At 41.5% G+C, this 26,881-nt stretch overlaps 2 protein-coding genes and 1 long non-coding RNA gene across 6 annotated transcripts in view; 1 reads left to right on the forward strand and 2 right to left on the reverse strand.

Moving 5' to 3' along the window:
- Nucleotides 1-515: 515 nt before the first annotated feature.
- Nucleotides 516-3,368, reverse strand: LOC122156557. Its single transcript, XR_006167524.1, has 2 exons — nt 3,112-3,368; nt 516-2,359 (listed from the first exon to the last, which is right to left on the reverse strand). It is a non-coding gene; the product is annotated as an uncharacterized LOC122156557 (long non-coding RNA).
- Nucleotides 3,369-4,341: 973 nt separating this feature from the next.
- LOC122156556 (butyrophilin subfamily 2 member A1-like) lies at nt 4,342-14,819 on the forward strand. Of its 2 annotated transcripts, XM_042811338.1 has the most exons (14): nt 4,342-4,464; nt 4,948-5,058; nt 5,275-5,426; nt 6,703-7,053; nt 8,331-8,615; nt 9,332-9,430; nt 9,817-9,843; nt 10,465-10,491; nt 11,059-11,085; nt 11,501-11,527; nt 11,845-11,871; nt 13,618-13,638; nt 13,818-13,844; nt 14,245-14,819. In XM_042811338.1, the coding sequence occupies exons 3-14, from the start codon at nt 5,351-5,353 to the stop codon at nt 14,781-14,783; spliced, it is 1,533 nt and encodes a 510-aa protein (XP_042667272.1). In that variant the 5' UTR covers nt 4,342-4,464; nt 4,948-5,058; nt 5,275-5,350; the 3' UTR covers nt 14,784-14,819. The 2 variants fall into 2 exon arrangements, with proteins under 2 accessions (XP_042667272.1, XP_042667273.1); XM_042811339.1 differs by lacking the exon at nt 4,948-5,058.
- Nucleotides 14,820-18,148: 3,329 nt separating this feature from the next.
- Nucleotides 18,149-26,881, reverse strand: part of LOC122156558 (butyrophilin subfamily 1 member A1-like) — a 14,391-nt gene continuing 5,658 nt past the window's right edge. For 2 of the 3 annotated variants that reach the window (XM_042811341.1, XM_042811340.1), the window contains exons 7-9: nt 23,941-24,279; nt 20,554-20,580; nt 18,149-18,939 (exon numbers count right to left, since the gene is read on the reverse strand). In XM_042811341.1, the coding sequence (XP_042667275.1) occupies nt 18,380-18,939; nt 20,554-20,580; nt 23,941-24,279 (926 nt within the window). In that variant the 3' untranslated portion in view covers nt 18,149-18,379. The remainder of the gene's footprint in view (nt 18,940-20,553; nt 20,581-23,940; nt 24,280-26,881) is intronic. The other variant, XM_042811342.1, reaches the window with a different exon arrangement.

Consider the following 26,881-nt stretch of genomic DNA (forward strand, 5'->3'; position numbering starts at 1 on the left):
GGCAAATTTCGATGTTACTAACACCAGGAGAATGTGATGTGCTGACTGTAAGTGTTACAATTGTAGAGCAGAGTGAAAACCACTCAGCCAAACTGAGATAAACATGTAGAGATGGGAATTTGGTGGTACCATGGAACTGGGAGCCTGCAGGGTTGTCACCCTGAGCCAGCAGCTTTCCATTTAATCAATCACAACAAAGATATGGATGACGAGTCACTTTTGAGAAATCTGATATTGCAGACTTATTTGCTTACAACCTTGGGATGGTGCACCTGTAAACCTAGCATGCATAAAAGAATGCTTGAAAGAGGCCTCAGGTCATCATTTTCTCTGCAGTCTTCATTGCTGTTTGTCAGTTCAAGACTGTGATGTCTGCTGGTATTTGTGAATCTAGTCAGCCCTTCTCACTCTTTATGGGCAGGATGCTACAACAAGGTCCTGAAGGCACAAAGTAACAATAAGGTACCTGAAAGGATCATCAGAAAGTCTGGGAAGAAAACACTCTAACTCAAATGTGGTGTCAAAAAGCAGGCATTCCTTTTAATTCAGGACACATACCAGGCAACTTGGCAGATAAAGCATGCTTGAAACCCTTGGAGTTCAGGTTCAACTTTTAAGCAGTAAAGACATACACATGCAACATTTTTACCAGAAATGATGTACATATTCATTATTTTTTCAAGAGCTTTTTAATGTATGCTGGTGTCTCTTTGGGCATACGTGGTGCATCTGTATGAGCACCTACTTCCTTATTTCAGCTTTAGATTCTTCACAGTGACTTTTGGACTACCTTCAGCTTTTTTCCCCCATTTGGCAAATTTCCTGTTTGTTGCGCCATAATGAACAACTTTTTATCTTGCTACACCATAACTCAAAACAATTTATATGAAACACCCGGTGGATACAAGGGAGCTCCCAGTGCATACTATTGGGATAGATAAAAAGTGGTCGTTGTGGCTTCAGTGAAGCAAGGATCACGCAAAACAAGGCTGTTCACATACCAAGCAACGCTAAACTGGAAAATCTTAGAACAAGCACACATGAAGTCCTTTTGGTAAACTAATCTATCTGTTCTTAAACTAATGTGTGTAGTTTGGTTGGTTTTCTTTTTTGCTAAACAAGCCTACATGAAAGGGAAAAAAATCCTATTAAAATGTCCTAGAAGAGGAGGAATTCAGACAAAATACCATTGTAGACAACTTAGGAGGACATTGCTGGCTGCAGAATCTTCCCTTTCTCCCCTTTAGGGACACATCTCGGGTGAGACAGCACTTGGCTGTACAGAGTACTTCCCCATGAAACTTAGAAATCCCTATAGAGTTATTCCCTTTTTTTTTTTCCTTTCACATTCTTGGTTCCTGCACATGTGCTGCTGACACTGTAATTATCACAGGTGATCCAAACGAATCTGTGATCTGTTGCTGAAATAAACAGCATGATTCATTATACTAGCCATGAGAGCTCTCATGGAATAGAACAAGGCTCCTTAAGAGTGGCCATGTGAGTCCACTCAGACACGACTGGACTTACAGCACAGTCTTGAATAACTACCCCTTAATGCAAAACTGGGTTGCCTGAGTCCATTACACAGTTGAATGGTTTTAATTAAAAGTCTGAATAAACAAGTCAAAGACCAGGAAGAATATCCAAGTAATCTGGACATGATAATGACTCGCCAGAATTATTTTCCAGCTGCAAACCCTTCCTTCCCCACAAGGATGGGACTATGAAGGGGCTGCTAAGCAATCAGGTTCTCATGCATTGTCCTCAACATCTGGAGCGCCTGACTCTTGGAGATTGAGGAGTCAGCATTCATTGTTTGCAGTAGGGGGAACTGGAGGAGAAAACAAAAATGATCCAGTGAGCCTCTGGGACCTCCATCTTCAGGGGAAGATTGGTCAGATTACTTCAGGGTTTCAAAGTTTTTAACATTTCCCCCAAAGAAGGCAAGCAACAGACACGTAGGAGCCCACAGGTACAGGCCCTTGGAGCTGTCATGGACATGAAGTCTCTCGTGGGCAAATCCAGGTGACTCTCTCACCCTTCACATGGTTTCTTTTAATTTTCCATTTCTCCATCCATTCTCTTAATAGTTGTAATACCTTACAACAACACAGTTCTGCAACTCCTTTTCTCAGTATTTCCAATTGTCTCATCCAAACCTTGTTTCATTTTATCCAGTGAAGGCTTATGCTATTGACTTCAGCTCATTCAGGCTTATTCCTGTGACTCCAGCTCAGCTGCCTGATCTCTAAGATCATGGCATTGCCATTTCAGGAGAATTTGGACAGAGAAGTGCACCATTTTCCTGTCTTTTCTCCTGTCTGCTTACCTGCTTTGTCCTGAGCTCTCCAGGAAGCTGCAGAAGGAAAAGAGACAGAAGGGTTTTGTGAATCTCATGCACAGTTGGGTAATTGTAAGCCTGTCTTCTGCTTCCTTCTGATGTGCAGTTATTGCCATCACTGCGATTTTATCCATGGCCTGACGTTACCTAAAGCAGCAGTACGTATTCCAAGAAAACAAAGATTTTAAACCACTTACCCAACTCAGTTTCTAGTGCATCTGAAAGAAGAAGATATTGTCATTATTTTGGAACAAATTCTAATTACTAACACCAGTAATCGTTTTAGAGAGTCTTCTCAGTTTTACTTTTCGACTCTGCACAAACCCAGACCTCAACACAAGCCCTCAACACAAGCCCAATCATGAGAAAAGTTTCAGGAAACTCTCTTTCAAGCAAATTTTCAGCAAATAAATGAGCATTTCAGAGACTTTAAGAAAGACTCTGCTAGCTGGTAGCTTCTGATGTAGAACTATAATCATAGATTAGAGTTATGCCTCGTCCATTCTTTAGAAAGAAGATTGTATTCATGCATACATTAAAGTATTAGAAAGATAGAACCTTAAACAACCTTTAGCAAATTGTTTAAAATGCTGCACACAGAACTCCAAAATGTACTCCCACTTATCTAGACGAGAAAGAAGCCATTTTAATCCAGGGCTGAAACCATTCCCTGGGGAATGTAAAGGGCAAACAGCCACCTCGATACTCATGCAAACCTCACATTTGTGAGTGCACAGCATTGTTTCAGCCAGACTTTCATTCCTTACCTGAATGGCATGAACCAAACGATCCATTTTAAATACAGCTTGTATTGCAGAATTGAGGAATCTTTGTCACTTTGCAGTTATCTTGCATTCCCTGAACACAAGTACTTCCATTTTCCCTACTTATACAGATAGTGGACTTCAGTGGTTTGCTCACTGAAGTTGACAAATATGAAAGACTGAACTTCAACCCTAGGAAATTACTGCCCTTTGGTCCAAAGGATTGCAGGAGATACCTGAAGGTTTGATTTTCCTACACACCTAGGTCCAACGTGCAGCAACAGGTTTGTGTTTCAACCACTTTCATACCTTTGCAGAACAATTCATATGCTATTAAGATTTTCTGACAATTACGACATTAAAATGGAAAACAGCATCAACAGGAGACAGAGAAACCAGAATCAGTAGTTGCCTAAGTCCGTTATCCTTTAGAATGATTTGTAATCAGAAATATGAATATAGAAGTCAGAGGCCAAGTAGGAAATTGAAGTAAGCTAGAAATGCAGTGATTTAATTACACCAGCTTTATTCAAATCTTGATTGTAGCCTAATCCTAATCCTAAACCTAATCATTTACCTTCCCTGGGAACAACTCTTTTCATAGACCTTAGAGAGATTTTTTGTTTCTGAAAAACTCTACCGCTAGATCTGATTTGGTTAAAAACAATCAGAGTAGCTTAAAAAGCCAGAAAGATGAAGGAGACTGGAACGCTTTATGTTCAGAATCCTGATTTCCACAGCCGTGCTTTTGCTTAAGGAATAAATACATAAATAAATAAATGGAAACAAACAAACCAACAGAAAAAAGAAAACAAAACAAAAAAAAAGCAGCAAAATCAGAATCACTGAAGTCCAAAAATGAGTAAACTTCCAATGTGATTGTTTTCAGATCTTGAATGGAACATAAAAAGTATTACATGAGAAAACACACTTCCAGGATCTAGGCATGTCAACAAAGAGAGCTCAACATTCAAGCATGTGATAGGAAAAACAAAATAAAACATACTAATAACAATATACCTAACAATCTGTTCATTATACACTTGTAAGTCTTATTGCAGCGCTTTCTGGCTAAATGCTGGTTGAAGAGGGAGCTGGTTTGCACAGGGGAATGAGGAGGAATATCTCTACCTTGTTTGCCCTAGTGTATGGAAATGGATCGGGAGGCAAGATGATATTTTTGTCTTTCAGCATGAATTTTGACATTTACATTTTTCCCAATCAGTCTGGTCAAGCCTCTCTATCCTATTGGATGTTAAAAATGCAATCACAAGTTTCCCTGGTAATAAAGATATGAGGACAAAGGTTCAAAACTACCATATCCTTTACATAAGTCTTAAGGTTCGTTCTATTCAGGTAAGAAATTATATTTTTTCTGCAATCATAAGGAAAATCCCCTGCATTTATAATGATACTGGAATTAATTGCTGTAGATTTAATGGAATGCACTGACGGACATGAACCTGCTTGCTGTAGTTGCATTGTTATTCGGGTGGGAATGCCTCCCTCTGACTTGATTTTTATCAGTTACTGGAAATGTGAGAAAAAGAAAACCACACAGAAAGGTGGAGGAGAGCAGGAAATGTTTTGTCTCCAATTAGTGAGATTTAAAGACATGACACCACTTAATTTTTACTGAGTACATGATGAGTATGGATTAGTTCAGCAATGACTTTGAAAACCAAGTTCTTTGCAGGAAGTTGGAAAGAGTTACCTTTGTTAAATCACAAGTTTCTCCTTAAAATGCTCATGGAAGTCAACAGGGAGATTGGTAAAGGAACACTTTGCTTAGGAATTTATCCATGAAGGTGGTTCCGTTTTGTTTTGTTTTTCATTAAGAGAGAAAGAAGAGAAAGAGCTTTTTGCTACAAACAAAAGATACAATAATGTTAACTTCTCACTGAACGAAAATATTGCCAAGGAAGGTAATGGAGTTTCTGGAAGACAAAGGTAAGCATGGACAACTGAACAGAGCAGACAAAGATCATATTGCTTTTGAATGATTTACAATAGGTAGCTAAATTTGATAGATCTGTTAAGACAGATGCTCTGCAAATGTCATTGCCTTTGACTGCATGCAACACAATGTCTTCATCTTTGTTCATACTTTTCCTCATTATATTACATGTGCATTTATGCCTGTTATTTTACACTGAACACACGAAGAGACCAAAGGAGTCCCACAGGAATTTCACCTGGAAGATTTACTTTCAGTCGTGTTGATGATTAAGAAACCTGGATAATGTTGGGTTTCCCGTCTTGGATGTTGACACCTTTTCAAGTTCTGGCTTTTCAACACTTATCATGCTTGATTACAGGTAAAATAGTTCAATTTTAAATATATTTCATTTTAATTATGCCTAGGTTCACATAAAAGAAATAAATAATGAGCACACAATTTATTTCTTTTTTACTTGGTTAACTTCTAACTAAAAACACCAAGAATACCCCTTGTACAATCTGATATCAAGACTGGAAGATAACATCAGCCAGAAGGGGACTTACAGACTTTCCATCAGGGAATGGAAGCCAGGTGGAATTCAGCTCTAGACTTCTAGATGTAGCCAACCATGTCATGCCTGAGAGTATGGGCTCAGCTCAGAGATTTAGCTGTTTATCTTTAGCTCTCTAGAGGCAGATGTCTACAAACAAGCTCAGTGTATAGGATTCCACTCAATTACCCAAATTCTGCGTACTGCAGGCTTTTCTTCTTTGAGCATGGGTGCTCCAAAAGAGAACAGATTCAATGTAATGGAATAATGCCAGCTTCTGTGTAAAGTTTATTGATCCTGAAGAAAGTACACAGGAGAAAGTTGATATTCATCTATTAAATAGAGAGGTACTCATATTGGGGTGAGCCAGCTGGTACAATCACTAGCAAGCTCTTATCACTGGGGATGGCTGGCTGGTACAGTGTCCATCCTGGGATGGACTGAAGTGCAGGCTGAGGCACTTTACTTGTGTTCCCAAGCTAACACAAGATCTTTCTCTGGGCTAGTCACCAATTCAGGCTGTGATCTGTGTTTTTATACATAGCCAGCATGTATCCTGAAGTCACTTCTACCAGTCCTGATGTCTGAGGTCATGAAATGCAAGTGTTCAAGAAACTCTACTGCGTTCAGTGAACAAACTTCACTCTTGACTGTAGAATGAATGGAACAATTAGCTAGAGCTTAATTGACAAGGTATTTAATTAAATGATTGACATGGAGGTGGCAGATCAGATGCACACACTATCACTTTCTAAATGATACCAGGTACCACCATCTGAAAAACTGTATCCCACCTTCATTTTTTCTGTCCTATAGATCCTGCATCCTATGTTGGATCTTTGACAGACTTTGTCAGTTTTCATCTTTTTTTTCACGATTTCTCAGTTTCCACTTAACGGTCTTGAACTTTCTTAAGCTCATCTTCAGAAAATTGAGGAATGGGAATATTGTTCATCTAAGCACCCTGCCATGCTGTTTTCTACTTTTGTTCTAGGTTGCTCTTCTGTTGATAGTGATATTAGTTCAATTTACTGACTGATGTAGTTCCAAGTAAAATATGATATGGACAAATGAAAACAGCTGTCATTTTTACTCTCCACAGGTCAGTTTATTAGCTCTTCGCCTCGTAGTTCCATCACTGGAGTCATTGGAGAAGAGGTCATTTTGCCTTGTTATGTGGTAGCAGAGAACATTCCTGAGATATTCTCTGTCCAGTGGATATTTAACGGACAGACTGAAAAAATAACGGTGAGCACATACCATGGAAAAAATAAAAATGAAAAGCAAGATGAGAGATATCAAGGCAGAATAGAACTATTCCACAGTGAATTTAAAACTGGAAACATGTCTCTGCATTTGAAGAATATCAGAAGTTCTGACAAAGGATTGTATACCTGTGTGGTCTCTTTCAATGATGAGCACCGTGATGTGCTGATTGAACTGCAAGTAGCAGGTTAGTGGCTCTTCTCATGCATTATTCAAAAATGGAGATGAACAGAAGCATGTATGTCCACCACTGACTGAGAGAAATGTAATTTTAATGTAATTTGATTGATAAATTTTCTCCATGGAAGAATGTTTGACTTGTGTTTGCTTTCTCTAAATAAATGCCTGTCTCTGACTATGTGAGGACAGATTTATCTTGAGATACCAAGCATCTTTATGTGACCTGGTGGTACAATCTCCTTTCAGGTTCAACGGAAGCCTAGACAGCAAGTTTAGAAAGCTCTGTTATTATTCAGCTAAATCTAGGTTTCTACTCTGCAATCAGCCATTATTGAACCTATTGTCCAGTCTCTCTCTATGATGATATCAATTGGGATAGGTACAATCAATTCGTTTCATCCCAGTACCTCACTGCTTCCCTTGCCCGTATCAGGAAAACAAAGCAGTGGACAATGCTCCTATTTTTATTTCAGTATATTAATAGATACCATCTTCATAGGTAGCTCTTATTAATGTGGCTGGCTTAGAATTGAGCACATTTTTCCTTTCTTTCTCTGCTGCGCTGGATCCAATTTTCCTTAAATCACAGAATAGCAGAATGGCCGGGGTTGGAAGAGACTTGATGGATCATGAATCTCCAACCCCCCTGCCACATGCAGACCCACCAACTTCCCCATTTAATACTAGACCAGGCTGCCCAGGGCCCCATCCAATCTGCCCTCGAATACCTCTAGAAATGAGGCATCCACAGCCTCTCTGGGCAGCTGTTCCAGCACCTCACTGCTTTCTCTGTAAAGAACTTCTCCCTGAAATCCAACCTAGGTCTTCCCTCCCTCAACTTAAAACCATTTCCCCTTGTCCTGCTGCTGTCTACCCTTTCAAAGAGCTGATTCCCCTCCTGTTTGTAGGTGGAAAATGGGCATAGTGGCTTCTAAAAATTACAGCCAGATTCTCCTGAAGATGTTTTCATAGTTAATTCCAGAGGAGGCAAAGATTTAATATCTATGTAACACTGTAATTTAGTCATCTGAGTCCGTGAATATAAACAATATGATGTTATTTTTATTTTTTTCACTATGTCAGCACGAATTTTACTTGAAATACCTAACCTGAGACTCTAATAAATTCTGTTTTCATGAACAGATTGCACTAGTTGTTCACAGGCTTCCTGTAATTCACCAATTTTCTTCATTTTATGAGGTTTTTATATTTTTCACCAAATACAGGGAGATTCCACTGGCAACATTATAAGAATATAAACTTACAAGTATGTTTTCTCCTTAGCTAAAGGTAGTGTGCCTTCCATTTTCCTGAGGAGTCCCAGGAAAGAGGGCATTGGCCTCACCTGCCATGCAGATGGGTGGTTTCCTAAACCTGAAGTGATTTGGTTGGATGGCCAAGGACAGATCAGGAAGGAACTATCAACCACAAAAGTTATGATGATGCCTTCAGGCCTGTACAGTGTCCTAAGTTCCATGAACCTAATACCAGGATCTGACATGGAAGTCTCCTGCAGGATAGTTAACAATCTCCTGAAGACAATGAGCGAATCCCGAGTGCTGATTTCAGGTGAGTGAGCAGAGTCATCTACTTGTAAGATCAAAAAGATAGGAAAAATGGTGTGGGTCCCATTTTTATGTCACGAGCTGGCCCAAAAATATAGTCCCAGAACCACTGTTGGACAAAAGGTCTCGAGAGCTGCAATCTTCTGCAACCTTTTTTTCTAGTTTATTACACAGTCTTTGTGGCATCCAATTTTCTCCTTCAAAAAAAAGAAGACTCAGATATTAACAAAACTTCGTGTTCCCTGGTTCACATTTAGAGATGTCAGTGGACAGAGCTGAATTAAAATGAAAGAAAGAAAGAAAGAAAGAAAGAAAGAAAGAAAGAAAGAAAGAAGGAAAGAAAAAGAAAGGAAGGAAGGAAGGAAGGAAGGAAGGAAGGAAGGAAATACTGAGTCTTGCTCAGTACTGATGACTTCTTCCTTCTTTAAATCTCCTGCTTTGTGGTCAGTTGAGTATGAAATGCAACACACTTGTGGGGAAAAAAGAATTCCTTCAGATTTATGAACTTCTCAAAGCTTTCTCCATATCTCAAATTTGGTACCCACAGAAAGACTCTCCCTGAATTACTGCTCCCTTTGTACCAGGTATCTTCTTCAGCAATTTTATTAGGAAAATCAAAGAAAAATACAAGCTCACCATCTCCTTGATTACATCCTGAGTTACAGTTGTTTTTATTTAACTCATTAATATAATACAACACCTTTTTGTTCATTTTTGCAGATATTTTCTTCCCCTCCATTTCAAAATGGCCGGCTGCCTACCTGGTAATTTTATGTGCTATCGCAGTCCTAATTTGTGTTGTATTTTTTAAGCTAAAAAGTAAGTATTTCTTCATATATTCTTTCAAATAGTGTACAGAAGTATCATATTGAAATTCGTGATTGCAACAAAAGCTTACAATCAAATCGACCAGTGATTATTTCATGAGTGAATTCAGGAAATTGAACAATAAAAGAGCGGGGAAGTACATGGGCTGAACAAGGGGTAAGACACATTGCTTGTCCTTACCTCAGACAACGTTAGATCTGACAAGGATTGCTCTATGAGCTCAACTACATGCCTAAGACCCTCTCTGTATTCATTAGGGACACAATTCCAGAGAGTTACCCATGACAGTAGAGAGAAACCAGATAAATGATCGCTCTCAGTATTACTCTTCAAAAGTCATTTTGTTCTTTTTTGTTTGTTTTGTTGTTGTAAACCAGGTAACCACAAGAGAACAATTAATTCAGGTAAGAGACGATGAAGATGAAGAATATGACACTTTGTAAAGCATATGGATTATTTATATTTAAATAAAGGAAATATTTATGGACTATTTAGTAATTGTTATAGACAAATGTCTTAGTTTTTCATTTTAGTTCTGCACCATTCAGTGTAAAAACATCTTGCATGAGCTTTTTTCCATATGTATTTTATAAATAGTCTGCTCCTGCTTTCATTAAGCCCTAGTCATTACTATATGTGGACTGACATTTGACTAACATTTTCCATCATTCCTAGTTAAACTTCCTGTCTAATCATGCCTAATTAAAGCATCAGAAGCATTCCTCAGATTCTTTAATAACTAGACAGTGATGAGGTCTTTCCTCAGGCTCCTCTTTAAATAAACAAAGTGACTTCAGCAGCTCTTCATAAATCTTCCCTTTTGTGTGTGTAACTCTATTAGAAATGATATCCCCCTTGGTCTGGAAAAGTAGAGCTAACCAGGAGCCTTAGAAAATATACCAGGTTAAATTAAATTTAACTTTTAACCCCACTTGTTTCTATTTACACTTAAAATTCACTATTGCAGAATAAGCGGCGTACACAAGAGTAGCTAACACGATGATCTGCTTTTCTCTGTTTTTTAGTAAAATTGAAGAAAACGATGGAAGAAGGTAAAATCCCTTTGCATTTGTGATGACGTTAAGTTGTTCCAGTGCCTCAACCAATCTACTATAAAAAACTACTTCCCTACATCCAGCCTAAATATCTCTCTTCAGGCTTGAAATGATTTTTCCTTGTTCTGTCACAGCAGATCATGCTAAAGAATCTGTCCAGGTCTTTTTGACAGCCTCCTTTAGATGCTGACATGCCACCCTCAGCTCTCCTAGGAGCCTTCTCTTCTCCAGGCTGCACAGCTCCAGCTCTCAGTCTGTCCTTGTAGGGAGGTGTTCAATGTACCAGCAGTACAAATAAACTGTCTTTCCACCTTGCTCAAGTTTTATCAGTTACCTACATCTAATACAGTTAAAATATTGTGATCCATTCGCGGGTGAATTATTTGGTTTCCTCTGGATTTACACCTGCTTGAAGCAGTTGACAGTGCAGTGAAAGTAGCCAAGCTCCAAGGACGCACAAGGACACCATGCTATGTGATTTTGCAGTTTGCATATTGATATTTTTGAGTATTATTGGTATTTCTGCCACGGGATGCATTGGTGTCTGTGTATTGTCTCTTCCAGAAAATGAACAACTGAAGTTGATGTTAGGTAAGATGTTTTTGCTGTTCATTAAATATGATGCCTTTGCTCTGAAGATGGAGAATTGTCTGATTTTCTTTTTGTTTGTTTGTTTGCCAGTTGGTTTTGATGTGATTACTAGTCTTGATAGTGCTTTTTAATTTGAACAAGGGATTTCAATGAATTGCATTATTCTCGTGTGGAAATATCCAAAGGTAATAAGGAAAGGCTAAGCACTGTAGATTCTGTGTGTGTGCATGTGTCCTAGTTGTAAAGCAGAATAACATTAAGACTTTCTTCAGAATATTTACTCAACTTTAACAGTGAAAATTTATGGAAAGTCCATACATATAAAACATAATAGTCCACTTAGTAAGTTTATATCCAATAACTATCACATTTATGTGTGTTTTTTTCCTTTCATTCTGTCTGCTGAACTGATTAGAACAAGAGAAAGCCACAAATCGAAGAGGTAAATCTCATTTTCTTCAATAATTGAGGATGGATGCGGTTTAGACACAATGGAATAAATTGCTTTATTTATTTAGCTCGGTTTTAGTTTAAATGACTTCTTGGATATGTTAGTAGAGATGATTAGATGGTAGAAAATTGATATTTACCTCTCTACCTTCAACTGGAGTGTATGCTCTGCTGTATGTATATAAGTGTATGCTTATCAGAAGGAAAGAATAGGCATGTAACTGTTATGTTATTTTCACAAATGCTTCTTGTTGTTGCTGTTGTTTTCCTGGAGTTCTTGTATCACTTATTTATGTTCTTATTTTTCAGAAAAATCCAAACTCAAAGGCCGCTTTGGTAAGAAAACACACTTTATATACACCTTACAATCCCGTCAAGCATAGAAACAATAATAAAATTCTTCAGATGAGTTTGTCAGTGCCATCCCAGATGGTGAAATGGAACAAATATGGTGAAACATCCATCTACAAGGTTCTGGTTTTTTCTTAAAAAAAAATAATCTCACCATGGTTGCTGTCCTGCTGCTTTACTGTATGACCAGCCTAGACTACCTTTTCTTGGCCACAATTTTTCCAGGCCTAACTTCACAATAAAGATCTGGATACCATGGATTTCTAATGGATTTTATCCTATAAAAGAGCTGCACTTATGGAGGTGAGCCTCTCTCACTGTTACTACTGCTGAAACTCAACACCCACCACCTCACTGTGCTCACATACACTGTTTGGTCTCCATAAACATTCAGGAAGCATCAATGAATGTCAACAGGGTGCAGTTATTTCTTCATGGAGGAATTCAATTACACACCTTTGCTTCATATGCGTTTCTGTGTCAGATGCCAATTTGTCAGAGTGCCCCTCTGCTGCCATCTGTCACATGGCAACAAAATGTAATGAATTATTGGCAAGAAGGTTCTACTTCCATTGCCATCTCACCAACACACGCCTCTGACATGGTCGGCCAACAGAATAAAATAGTAGACATTACCTTCAGAGCAATCCTCACAAAATACATATTATATATAAACTTATCTTCATACTACATGCACTTGTTTTTCACTTTATTTCATCTTTTTGCACCTGACTCCACAGGCTTAGGGGACAGCAGGTCTTTTATTCAGTCTCTGAACCATTTGCCACGAAAATTATTTAGAGCTGCTTCAGTCAAATTGGTGACATTACAGTTAGAAACTGCACTGGAATGACATGCCAAGGTTTTGGTAGCAGGGAGTGCTGCAAGATAGACAACAGTTTCTTCCAGTCAGCTAGAACAGCCCTCTGACTTGAATCTGCTCCAGAAAGCTCATGAAGACAAGTAGATGAAGCACTCTTCAGCACTGTAGCATTAATGCATTTCCTGGAGAGAAAAAAAGTCAGTTCCAAACTCTTCTGGTGAAGCAGCAGTCAAGAAATCTTGCCCAAATCTCTTTTTATGAAAGGCTCCCACCACCAGGCTTTTAGGTAGAATCAGATTTATTCTGATATAATTTTGGCCTTCTCTCTTCTGGAGAATGTATTTCAGGATTGTGTGAAAATCCAGAGCCTATTAGGGAGCTTGTTTTGGATTCAACTGCTTCCAGAACGCCCACAGAAATAACCTGGCCGCTCAGCACAAAGTAGAAGAACCCTTCTAAGGATGACCCAGACCTGTCTTATCTTCTCAGAAAGTCAGGCATCCTTATCATGAGAGCAGTTAAAAGACACATCCAGACCAGACAGAGCACAAGAATATATCTTTCTGAGAGCAAAAAGAAGCCCAGAGATAAAACTAGAATTTTCCTCGAATAATCCCATCTAAGCTGTCCTTCAGATGTCCCTCACCTGCTTTACTAAAGGGTTTTTCAAGACATATCTGAGGTAATGCTGTGTAAATGCAGACCTGATGGAGTCTGGAGGACAACTTTGTGCCCCTCCCTTTGGAGCACTGATGCTGATATTTAAATAGCATGAATAAAAATGTTCCTCACTACGGCTTCCAGAATTCTCTCCTATTTCATGCCCTAGGGTTGTTCTGTTTTATAAAACCATAATGAGAATATAAAAAGAACCAAGTGTTATTGACTGAAATATCTTTCCCTTGCAGGTAAACTGAAAGCTGAGCTGGGTAAGTCGTTAAAAATGATAACAAGAAGAATTGTGGAGTTAAGAGGACCTAAGCCAAAACTGATAGAGAATCAGAGGTGACAAGAATTGTATGGGGGTAATTTTTTCGGTACATTAGTTTCAGAAGTCTGCAATTGCCAATGGAATAATAAAACCCTATCATCTTTTTCCTTTCTGCAGATTTCTGGGAAGCCCAGAGCTATGCAGGTAAAACTGAAGGGAAGGAGTGTACAAAAAAATTCTTTGACCAAGTTCCCTTGAAATGACAATGCTGTGATCTTAGAAATTGAACATCTGAGCTGGAGTCATAGGAGTAAGCCTTCACCTGGCTTGGTTAGAAGGGAATGAGGCTTGTGGCTGTTGTATTATTTAATTTTATATTGTATGGAGAGGGAGAGAATCACCTGGAATTGCCCACAAGGGAGAACACTATGGCTATGACAAGGTCCTGTTAGTTCGTATGTGATTGATTCCTGCCCTGTTAGGGGGAAATGTTTCAATTCCTTGTCAAATCATGCCAGGACTGCCCGGATCCTCAAATGCTTCAACCCATCTCACCCTGAACATAGAGGTCCCTGAAGCACTGTTATCTCATTTTCCCCTCCAGTTCCCATTACTGTGAACCCTGAATGCCAACTCCTTGAGATCCAAGTGCCAGGAGCTCCAGATGTTGAAAGCAATGCAACTGAACCTGCTGACCTGAGCAGCCCCTCCACAATCCCTGTCCTGGTGGCAAAGGAAGGGTTTGCATCTGGGAAACACTACTGGGAAGTGGATGTGGGCCAGCAGCAGGACTGGGTGCTGGGGGTCATAAGGCAGAAAGGAAAACAAGAGGAGCAAGAGACACTTGCTAGAGAGGACTTCTGGGCTCTGCAGAAATCCAAGGGAGACATTTTCTCTATCAAGGGAAACATCAGTTTTGAGAAGAAGGAGATGAATGACTCAGTGATTGGTGTGCTTCTGGACTTGGAGGAAGCACAAATAAACTTTTACGAAGCTCATCAGATGTCCACCATGGTAAAAATCCCTATAAATCTTGGAAAGGAACCTACAGAAATGTTTTTCCCATTTTTATCCAAAGGAGGAGAGGCAGACACACCTGTTATCCACCCAGTATTAACCCCTGTCCCTTTGGAGCCACTGTAAAATGAGATTTTGAATAAAGTGTCTTATAGAATCAAAGTGGAGTTTTTTGTTGCTGTTTTTGTGTTTTTTTTTAACTGCAAATTTTTTTTGTTGTTTATTTGTTTTGTATTTTAAGTGGTCAGGGCAGAGGGGAGGAGAGGTAACATCATCTTAGGATGTCATAAAACAAGGAAAGTAGGATTCAAGAAGAAAAAAAAGAAAACATGGGAAAAAAAGTAGAAAAAAAAACAGTTTGAAGTAAAATAGCTTTTATCTTACTTCTTCTCAACTAAGAGAATACGAACAGTTTCTGACTTTGGTTGAAAGTATTCTTGAGATTGGGTGTGAATTCCAAGTCATGTATAAACCACCACAAAAAAAAAAAAAAACAAAACAAAGCACTATGGCAAGTCTGTCCAGGCAAAGAAAATAGAAGACTGGAAGATAGCCAATGTCACTGCAGTCTTCAAAAAGTGCAAGAAAAATTATCTAAGATACTACAGGGCAGCCAACTTCACCTCCATCCCTGAAAAAGGGATCGAACAACTTGTTTTGAATGTCATCTACAAGTAATTGGAAGATAAGAAGGTTATCAGGAGAAGCCAACATGGATTCACCAAGGGGAAATCGTGTTCCACCAACCTGGTGGCCTTCTGTGATGCCATCACTGGATGATAGATGGGAGAAGAACAGTAAGTGTTGTGTACCTTGACTTCAGCAAGTGACATTGTGTCACACAGCTGTAATGAAGGTAGCATGGAATAGATGAGTAGATGGTGAGGTGGACTGAGAACTGGCTGAGGGCAGAGTTCAGAGGGCTGTGATCAGTGGCACAGAGTATTGTTGGAAGCCTGTAACTAGCAGTTCTCCAGGGGTAAGTGCTGGATCTGGTCTTCTTCAGTATCTTCATCAATGGCCTGGATGAACGGATAGAGCAAGCTTGCTGATGACACAAAGCTGAGAGGAGTGGCTGACACACCTGAATGCTGTGCTACCATTCAAGAGGACCTGAATGGACTGGAGACTCTATTCTTCATCACTGTTGTTAGGAGGAGGAGAGGACATAGGGTTCACAGTAGTAGGAACACTGCCTGCCTGCCAGCTCCCCTCCACCACCTGTTTGCAGGGTGGGGTGATGTGATCCATGTGGAGCCTAAACTGGCTGCCTAGATCTCAGGGCCGATAGGAACTGGGGCCACCAATCAATCTCCCTCTCACATTTCCCTCCTCAGCCTCCCCACCTTCTCCTTCAGGTCAACCACAAGGCTGAGTGAGTCATTTACTTGGTTGTATCTAACACAAGTGCTGTCTCCATTGTCTAACACTGCAAAGGCCAGGTTCTGGCACTTCACTGCAGCCAGAGACCTGTGCATTAGGGTGTTGTTTCAGTACCTCAGTCTGAGTTCCCACATTTTTCTTAGCAGCAGCCTTCCCATGTGTGCATAGGACCTAGACTGAGGTCTTGGTCTCCACATTTTTCCTGGCAATAGCCTTCCACCAGGGTGCAGCCTCAGCAAACCAGCAGACTCACTAGCAGGGCTAATTGCCCTGGCAATGCTCATCTCACGTCAGCCACTCTGGTGAGAGCTGCTGGGCTGCTCTGTTATCTCAGGGTTCCCTGGATGAAGGAGCCGACCAAACCCCTCTGTACCTCATGATCAGTCACTGCTGTCCTGGCCAGGACAGTTCTGAAGCAGCAAACCTCAGCAATCAAGGTACATCTGTGTCTTTCTATCGCTCTGTATCCTGGTATGAATTTCATGATCAGGCTTTGAATAGCATCCTCAGAATGTATGCCAACAAGACAAATAAAAAGCTCACTTTGCTGAAGCTTATGATTGTGTTCGTCTTCAAGGGCATCAAGTTGTGTAGGTGATAAAATACAGCAGCCTCCTATGTGATCCATCAGTGATTTGATTATGAAAGAAATCCATAAACTGTTTCAACTCTAAGGGTTTACTGCCCCTATCTAACCCCAGATCCATACTGTATGACAAGTAACCACATTATGCCCTACCTATTTAAAAACCCTTTTTTGTGTGTGTTTGAGTTTTTCTGGGATATTCTTGTTCACCCATGCAGGGCTTGTGGACTTCCCTGCTCTGGGTATCTCCCCAACTTCAGTCAGTCTGTAAACCCCTTGGAAGTTTGAGACATGAGCAAACGTAAGTGGAAAATAGTAAGACGTGGGCAAATAACAGAAAGGAAATTATTTATTTCTATTTAAACTGTGGTTACACTGAATTACAGGGCAGGATTTTTCACACTTGGATTTATGTAGATACTCATAGGCACTAACCAGAACTTACAATATGAAAGAAGAACATTTTTTTTTCTGTTTGATGTAATATATCTCCTAATTCTTCCAAAAGTTGTGCTATTCATTTGTCAAAAACTTTCACTGAATGCTTCTTGTGATCTTCCTTCGCATACTGTTTGGTTCTCCACTTGCTTATGATTTTACATGTTTTCATTTCATTTCATACTTGGGATGGTCTGAGTAGGAAAAGACCTTTAAAGACTGTCCTCTAAACTCTGTGTCATGGGAAAGGGCATCTTTACCTTAAAGCAGGTTGTTCAGTCTCATCAAACATGATTTAGAACAATTCCATTGACAGAATTTAGACTACTGTATAAAATAGGTAAATAATTACTGAAATACAAGCTTCCAATTTCATGGAACTGCTGGGACTTTTTGAGAATCCCTTTTGAGAAAGACACTCCATGAAAATTCAGACCCTTAACTGACTGATTGTGAGTAATTGCAATTAGAAGGAAGTCTGGAATGGTCTACAATGCCCAGATTGAAGCAGGAAGTTTTGGCACCTTGATTCTGGTAAGTGGAAGATGTCAATCATCACTGGTTGGGAATTGAAGGACATTGAAACACTACAAAGCCCCTCATCCATGCTTCAGGTTTTCTACTGGAATAAGGGGATAGGAACGACTTCCATACCATTTTTAAAGGATTGTTGGACTAGACAGTTGAGGCTTTAGTAGGAAAAATAGCAAAATCCTAATAATTCTCTATTTGATATCTGTGGATAAAATTTATCAGACCTTTTAGACCCTTAGGAATGACAGACCAACCCTTGCTATGCTTTGATGCCTCTGGAGAGGAACAGGAACTTCAACCACAAACTGATCTTCACACCTACAAAAATGGCATGGAAGATACATATGAATTGAACTGAAGAGAAGAAGCACGATGTGACTGATGCAGATTTGACTATATGAGTCTGATGTGATCTGCTTTTGGACATCTCCTGGATACTGAATTTAGTTCCACGTGACTGAGGTGGGAAAAAAACAGCCAGGGGCTATCAAATTGAAAGGTACATCTTGCACCTCCTGCTCTGAAAAGACATTTCAGTTCCGCACACGAGTCTTTAATAAAACTCATGTTTTATAAGGAGTTCATAAGGATGCTGAGTGCTATATTCCATTTATCAATGTGATTTCTAGTGCTTGTTTCTGCTGCCTCACAGCAGGAATAGCAAGCAGTGCTGAAAAATTCTGGTACCAACAACCTAGCCAGACTCCACTGGGAAACACAAAGTTGGGGATTTTTTGACAACATATCAGTCTCATTTCACAATCTGTATTTAATCACACATTCAATCATCATCATCAAACCCTTGCACGATTTTCAATGGCTCAGTATCAAGTGCTGAGACACCAGAACCTGTTGAGAAGAAGGGAATGAATTTCCTTTCCAGTCTGCTATCACCAATACTGGTAAAAGTGTACAAAGCTGATTTCTTTTTGGCATCGTAAAATGAGAGCTTGTTGGCAGAGATGTCCAGGAAGACCCCAATCTTCTGTGGTCTACCACTCGCTGTCAAACGAGTCCAAGGATCCGTGTGCGCCCAATACTCTTCCCCATCTGTTAACCCTATGACCCAGAAGCCATTCTTTGGGGACAGGTTCACAGTCCCTTTACGAGCCACAGACTCAGAAGCAACACCCAAGATCCAGTTTCTTCTCTTTCCAACATCCACTTCCCAGTATTTTCTTCCGGATGTGTATCCTTCCTTTGCCAACACAAAAATGTGGGAATCAAATCTCTCCTCCTTGCTGGGCACCTGTCTGATCACACCGGTATCATTCATGCTCTTCCCATCTTCAGACACTTCCAGTCTGGGGTGAGCCGTGTCAGCATTCAGGGTGACATCAACTGCAGTGATCAAGTCATGTTGTAAGGAACAGAAAACACAAGGTCTGGTTTACTAAGGCTTTCTTTACTTAGTCCTTACTCACATCTTACTTTCCCTCTACTCAGGGTGCAGTCAGTAGCTAATTGCCTCAGGGTACCCTAGCTTCTCCCCTCTCATTCTCCCAGGACCCTTCATTCCCACAATTGAAGTATGTGATGAAGTGCCTGGAGGACAGAAGACTCTACAGAGGTATCTGGACCAGCTGATTGCTGGGCTGAGGCGAATAGGATGAAGTTCAACAACCCCGAGTGCCAGCTTCTGCACTTGGGCCACAACAATCCTAGGCAACACTACAGGCTTGAAGCAAAGCGTATGGAAGACTGTGTAGAGGAAACAGAATGGGGGTATTTTTTGACAGTCAGCTGAACGTGAGCCAGCACTGTGCCCAGGTGGCCAAGAAGGCCAATGGCATCCTGACTTACATCAGAAAAAGTGTTACCAGCAAGAGCAAGGAGTGATCATCCCTCTGTACTCAGAGCTGGTGAAGCTCTACCTTATGGACTGTGTTGAGTTTTGGGCCTCTCACTGTGAGAGAGACATCAAAGCCCTGTGGCATATCCATAGAAAAACAATGAAGCTTTTCTATGGGGTCTGGAGCACAAGTCCTAAGAGGAGTGGCTGAGGGAAGTGGAATTATTTGTTCTGAAGAAGAGGAGGCTCAGGGAAGACCTTATCTCTCTCTACAACTACCTGAAAGGGAGGTTGCGGTGAGGTGGGGGTTGAGCTCTTCTCCCATATAACTAGCAATAGGACTAGAGGGAATGGCCTAATGCTGTGTCAGGAGAGATTCAGGTTTGACTCTGTGAACATCTCCTCTGAAAGAGTGGTCAGGTGCTTGAAACAGGCTGCCCAGGGATGTGGTAGAGTCACCAATCGTGGAAGCACTCAAGTGTTTAGACGTTCTACTGAAGGACATGGTTCAGTGGAAGCAATTGGTGATAGGTGGATGGATGGACTGGATGATCTTAGAAGAGTTTTCCAACCTTGGTGATTCTACAATTTGATGATTCTATGATACTTGGCCTGCTATTGAAACCATGATGCCCACCCAGGGTGCATGAACTGCAAGGCACTCTAACAGGGATCATCTGAAGAAGGCATTCAGCATCAAGAAAGACTTTGTGGGCTCAAACATGTCTTTGAATTTCTCTTGACCACACTCAGATGATTTGTGGGTTAGAATTTAAGAGTGATTTTCACTGGTGCAATAACAAGGAAATATTTCTTCCCTCCTCTCACCCAGCTAACCTCTGCACATTATGATCACTGGACAGGCCTCTAGCAAGGTGCAATACTGTGAAATAATCCCCTCTCACTCCAAAGAGGGCAAAGAGAGGAGTGTGTTACAGAGGCTGAAGTGGCCAATGCAAGCAGCCACTATTGGCTACACACAGCTAAAATGCCTCCTGCCAAGCATACATAAGGTCTTTGGCAGTGCACAAGAAAGAAGTTATCAGACATTCCTTCCTCTGAGCACGTTGTCTTCCATACAACTCTGCACCTGGGCTGGGTTTGTATTTCAGAGGTGCAGCCAGGCTCTGAGAATTCGTGTCCATCATTTCCTTTCTGCTTACCTTTGTAGCGCTGCATTTTGAAAAAACCTGTGAGAAAAAATTAAAGCAGACAGTTAGTGGATTTCTCAAGGCATGATGGCCTCAAGTATAATGAGACACAGTCTGCGCTGCTGACTGAAAGCGCAGTGTTCTCCTACATGACATGTTAGTTCTGTAGTTGGTAAGTGTGTCAATCCACCATAGAAGGTGAAGTCTCAGGCCATTGGGAGGACTTGGTCTTCCAGCAGCAAAACTGTAACCAAGCTTAAATTCAAGGTAGGAATAATTAAAGGTAAGAAAAACAAGGTCTTACTTGTGGCATGGAAGGAAAGGGTAGAGAACAAGGGACATGAATTTGCAGAGTTATCTCAATTTGTCCTGAATGCAGATGATCACATTTAGGAATGCCGGGAGCACAGACTCTTCCTAACTAAATCATACTTGCAGCTGAAGCTTCCTCAATGAAACACTTATCCTACCATCCCTTAAAATCTGCTGCTTGTCCATTGCTGCTTCTGGCTTTTGATTCCTCTCAGAACGTGCTCCCACGCAGAAGAAAAGAGGAATAAAATCTAAACACCATTTTCTAATTACCTGCCTTATGTGGCACCCAGACCCACTCCACCTGCCACACACACATGCTTTTATCAACTCTCAGGTCTCAGTGTGACTCAGGGTGAGAAACCTCATTCATATTTAGATCTTACGCTTCTAGACCAAGAGGCCTGAAAGATAACTGTAGACACACATTCATTGACCACAGGCAGGACCAGTAACCATTTCTGGAGAGACAAGAATAATTCCTTATGTGTGTATTTTTGCTTCTTGACACTTGGCACAGAGTGCTCGCATTAGATTCCTGGGAAGTCTCTGGAGGATAAAAAGCTGCTGTGAGATTGGCTGAGGCTCTCATTCTTTTTCCCTTAAGAAGTACTTGCTGAAGGAATGAAGGATTGGTCAGACCACTGATTTTTGCAGACTCCATTTCGCAATGGAGAGTCTGCCAGGAAAGAAAGGTGACTCTCCAGCATCAGATTTTCCAGATTTGTTCAAGATAAACCATCTAGATGGCGACCCGATAGCAACTTGGTCTGAACTCTGACTACATGTAATAGAACTTCACTATACAGAGTATGCTACTCATCATCGTCAAACCCCTGCACTATTTTCTTTTGTCAGTCTTCTTGTGATCTTTTAAGGGAGGAATTTTTGAATAGAAGAAAGAAGACAAGAAGTTCACAGCAGGGAAGAAGGGATAGGGAACAAGGAGATGAAGTTTTTAGAGGGCAGCCTCTCAGGTTTCTCACACAACAGGAGCAGAGGAGTTCTTGCTGAAATGCTCTTCCTGATGATGGACCACCCTGGGCCATCTGCAGGTAGTGTTATTCTCTAGCCATCAGTAGGGATTTGTGCCTCCTCATGGCAAAGGAAATTTTATCAGTGTAACACTTGTCTTAGAATGCCCTAAAATCTGCTTGTTGTCCACACTCAATTCCGGCTTCTGATTCTTCTAAGGATGTGTACCATAATAGAGGAACAGTTATCCATTATTCTGACCCAGGCAATGTTCATCATCCCTTCTCCTCCCCATCACATCTCCTAGCACACACAGTTCTCTCAAAGTGTTGTTTCTGTTGGAGGTGACAGGCAGCTGAGACAGGCAGTTTCTAATTGCAATTAACGATTTAGATTGGATATAAAACAGAAGTTATTCTGCAATAAGGGTAATGAAAAACAGGAACAGGTTGCAAAGAGAGGTGGCATTTTTTGTGGACATTCAAAATCAGGCTTTACTGAGCACTGAGCAATCTGATGGAGTAGGAGGTATTCTTCCTCTTTGCAGAGCCTTCCTGGGTGAGTTATCCAGAGTTTCTCTGGACAGCCTGTGCCAGTGCCTCACTATCTTGTGAGTAACAATTTTCCACCTAACACCAAATCTAGATCTCCCCTCCTTTAATTTAAACCAACCTCCTTGTCCAATCACTACTGGGCTGTGTGAAATGTAGGACACCATTTTGTGAGCTCTCATTCATTACTGAATGAACTTAAGTTCAGAAAGGAGAAATACATCTCAAAGGAATGAATACCAGAATCACAGGGTTTGGAAAGAACCTCTAGAGGTTATCAAGACCACCCCCTGCCAAAGCAGGTAACCTACAGCAGGTTGCAGAGGTAGGTCACCAGAAGGGTCTTGAATATCTCTGCAGAAGGAGACTCCATAACCTCACTGGGCATCCTGTTCCAGTGCTCCATCATCCTAACCATAAAGAAGTTCTTCTGCATGTTAGTAGGGAACTTCATATGTTCAAGTTTTAGGCTGTTACTTCTCGTGCTGTCATTACACACCATCAAGAAGAGCCTGGCCTCATCCATTTACCTCCACCATCCCTTCTGATATTTATAAACATTTATCAGATCCCCTCTAAGTCTTTTTTTCCCCAGGCTGAACAGACCCTGGTGTTCTTCACCAGTTGAGTGTGGTGTTCTTCAAAGTGGAGATGCTCCAGGCCTTTTATCATCTTGGCAAGACCATGGACAGAAAGGGGGCACTCCTCTTACAGTGATGAACCTCCCAGGGTAGAAAGGCTTCCCGAGGGAATACTTGTCCTATGACAAAGCTGTCAAGCGCTTTGCCAGTCACTCCTATAGTCTCTAACTGAGCTCCTGCTAGCAAGGGAATCTCAGAGTCTTCAGCAAAGAGCAAAAGGAGTGCTATGTCATCGCCTTGGGTTGTTGTAAGAGGCTACATAAAATATATAGCACACAGAAAAAGCATGATAAAAACTCAGAGTGCACAGTAGATTCAGTCCTGTTGAACAGTTTTACCATCTGTGGAGATGAAAGCCTGCTTAAGGATGGCCGTGCTCATTGGACTGGTACTTCAGAAAGAACAGTGTTTCCTCAGACCCAGAACCCTTAGACCTTTCACTCTTCTGCCCTCTAGGTAGCATCTGAGGACATTTCAGCATCTGAAGGATAGCAGACCCCAATAGGAAAAAAGGACATTCTATACCAGATGGCATCTTGCTCAGCTAAGGTAAAGAAGGAGGAATGGCAGATGTTCCTGCTTATGAATGAATGGAGGAGGAATGGCAGATTCCATGTTCCTGCTTACGATCTTTGCCTGCCCACATTAAATTAATAAGGAATTCAGGCCTTTTTTTTTTTCCTGGAAATGCCTGAAATCTGTCTGCCAGTGGGAAGTAGACAATGAATTCCTGATTTTCTTTGTTGTGTGTGCCCACTGTTCACCTGTTAAATTCCCTTCTCTCAAACATGATGTTTCCTCTTCTTTACCACTCCAGTTCTCCCTCCCATCTCTTTAGAGGAGACTGACTGAAGGTTTATGTGCTCATAGGAGTTCCAACACAGGGAGATGAAAGCCCGCTTGGGGGTAGCCATGCTCACCTCCATGGTTCTCCACATCCAACAGATTCTCTTCAGACTCAGACCTTTTGGGTGTATTCCATGCTTTTGGTACTCTTTCCTCCAGGTCTGCTCTGAGCATCTGAAGGCTCTCCTTTGTGGACACATGCATGTTCTCCAAATCTTTCTGCAGGGCTTGCACATTCTCAGAGATACTCTGAAGGGTAGTCCAGGTGTTGGTCGGTTCCTTCATGGGTGGGATTGCATGCTGGGTCGTTACCAGTTCTCTCTGCAACACAGCCAGTTTCTTGCTCAGAATCTTCTCCATTTCCTTCCTCATGGATTCCACGACCTCTGAGGTGCTCATCTCCACTGTCCTTCCTGTGAAGAAAGAAACGAATCACTGGAAACTAACACTGCCTCTTGTCATCTGAGGAATATTCTGTACAAGCAGGAAGTACTTTTCCTGTAAGAAATGTCAAGGAAAGCAATCTTTCTGTTTTAGTTCCTAAGTGGACATTCACGAGAATATGCTGAAGCCCAAAATATGGCCTTCAGAAGCTCTTTTCAGCAGTATGGGGACACTGTAGATTGCAAGAATGTGTAGAGGGAGAGGAATCCATTTCAGGTCTTCTGTTCCTTATCCAGTGGAGGAGATGAGGGGAAAGCAAGTGCCTGAGCCAGAGTTCCTTCTCTCCCTCTCCATCAAGACCAATCTGTCTCTCATGCATACTGCTAAAGGAAGGAAATCCTATCACATGGTCCTAGGCACACTTGCCTGTACCTAGGCAACTCTGGATGGAAGAGGACAGAAGTGAGAACAAAATTCCTCCTCTGCTGCATTGATTTTGATTGATTTAGTGCCAGAGAGATGAGAAAAGGGCACGGGCCTTGAGATTCTGTCTGAAGACTTTACAGAGTCTGTCCAGGCAGAACAGATGCTAAGAGTTGCCCTATGCCATCTCCTCAAGCCACAGTGTACTGTGGGATAGAAGGCTCTTTACTGATTAGCAGTATGAGTTTTGAAAGGGAGAGATTGTAGCAAGTTAAATAGGCTGCAGATGTGAGAGCCCCATCAGGGTCCTTCACAGTGTGTAAGGAGCACTGAGAGCTCCTCAAACACTCTCTGTCTTCCAGAAGGAGAGATGAAGGATTGTTACCACCCGCAGACTTGTCACCTGCATGGAGATTTCTCAGAGAAAAAGCACACAGGAAAAGAGCTGGCAGCCCTCTGCTATCACAGAGAAAATGCTTTGGGCTCACTCACTGTCTCAAACTGTTTGAGTTTAGGGAGATTGTCCATGTTATGATGGATGCATCACTCATGTTCCTCAAAGAGATTTTAATGGTTCTAAGTATGAAGTCTGTGATGCAAAGAGATGTTTAAGTTCTGAGCAGTGCTTACACATATGCAACAGCCCTTCTGGTGGCATGATGATCCTATGGTGTTTGCCTCCCTGCATTAAAACTATGCACAATTTAGCTCTGCCTTCGTGGAAACACCTGAAATCTGCTTGCCAATGTGAAGTAGACAAAGAATTCCTGATTTTCATTGTCGTGTGTGCCCTCTGTTCACTTCACCTGTTAGGCCAGTTTCTTGCTCAGAATCTTCTCCATCTCTGCCCTCGTGGATTCTTGGCCCCATGAGGTGTTTGTCCTTCCTTTTAAAAAAGAGCAGAGAGACTGGAAGCTGACACTGCCTCCTGCCATTTGAGGCCTTGTCTCTCAGAGAAGGTAGTGCATTTCATGTCAGGGGAAGAAATCTTTCAGTTTTAGTTCCTTGGCAGACATTCCCTACAGTATGTTTAAGAGCAAACATGGCCTTCAGATGCTCTTTTCACAGAAAGGAAACTCTGTAGAGGGAAAGAATGTGTAGAAAGGCAGGAATCCATTAGTATTCCTATTCTCTGCTCTGTTCCTTCTCTAGTGGAAGAGGGGAAGCTTCTGAAGCTTCCTTCTCTCCCTCTCCATCTAGACCGATCTGTCTCTTGTGTTTATTGCTCCATGGAACTGAATCCTTCCTTGCAGTCCAAGGCACACCAGCTCTGGATGGAAGAGGACAGAAGTGAGAACAAAATTCCACCTCCACTGTATTGATTTGAATTGATTGAGTGCCAGAGGGATCAGGAAAAGCCCTCAGATTCTGCCTCAAAATTTTGCAGAGTCGGTCAGGGCCGAACAGAGGGCAGGAATTGTCCTGTGCCATGTCTACAAGCCATAATCTGTTCCATGTCCACAAGTCATAATCTCATATCACTGTGGCATAGAAGGCTCTTTGTTGGTTAGCAAATATGAGTGGTGAAAGGGAGAGATTGTAGCAGGTTCCATAGGCTGGAGAAGCGAGAGCCCCAGCAGGGTCCTTCACAGTGTGTAAGGAGCATTGAGAGCTCCTCAAAGACTCTCTGCCTTCCAAGAGGGGGAGAGATGAAGAATTGTTACCACCTGCAGTCTTGTCTCCCGCATGGAAGTGGGGAAACCAAGTTCCTGACCTGAAGTTCCCTCCCTTCACCTCTCCCTCTACATCTTTTATTCTCCCTTGCTAATTTCCCAGCATTGCTCTCCCTAACTTACAGCTCCCAGCCTCTTGCCATTGTTTTTCCACCAGACAACAGTGGTAAAGCCAGACTGTTAACAGCATGAAAAGTCTGCTCTTTTTCCTTCTTGTCAGCTGAGGACCTGTAGGTCTACCACCAGCTCGAGGATTTTTAGAAGTAATGATCATGTCTTCCCTGCCTTCTTGTGCAAACCAGAATCCATCCATACATAGAGTAGGTTGCATCTGACACCAGTGAGCTGTGACCCTCGTAAAGGAGTGGGGAGGGGGTGGAACATCACCCCATCTGCAGTGTGTACTGTGCAGAAGAGAAAATGGGATCTGCCAGACTCTGGGGTGCCTTTGGCTCCCAACAACAAGAAATACACTGCTAGAGAGCAATGTGTCTGACACCAGAGAGCTGCGTTCCTCTGACCACAAGTGTTTCCC

The sequence above is a fragment of the Centrocercus urophasianus genome, unplaced genomic scaffold (assembly GCF_019232065.1).
Source record: "Centrocercus urophasianus isolate 14NV4802_14NV808 unplaced genomic scaffold, USGS_Curo_1.0 seq_1283, whole genome shotgun sequence".
Taxonomy (NCBI): Eukaryota; Metazoa; Chordata; class Aves; order Galliformes; family Phasianidae; genus Centrocercus; species Centrocercus urophasianus.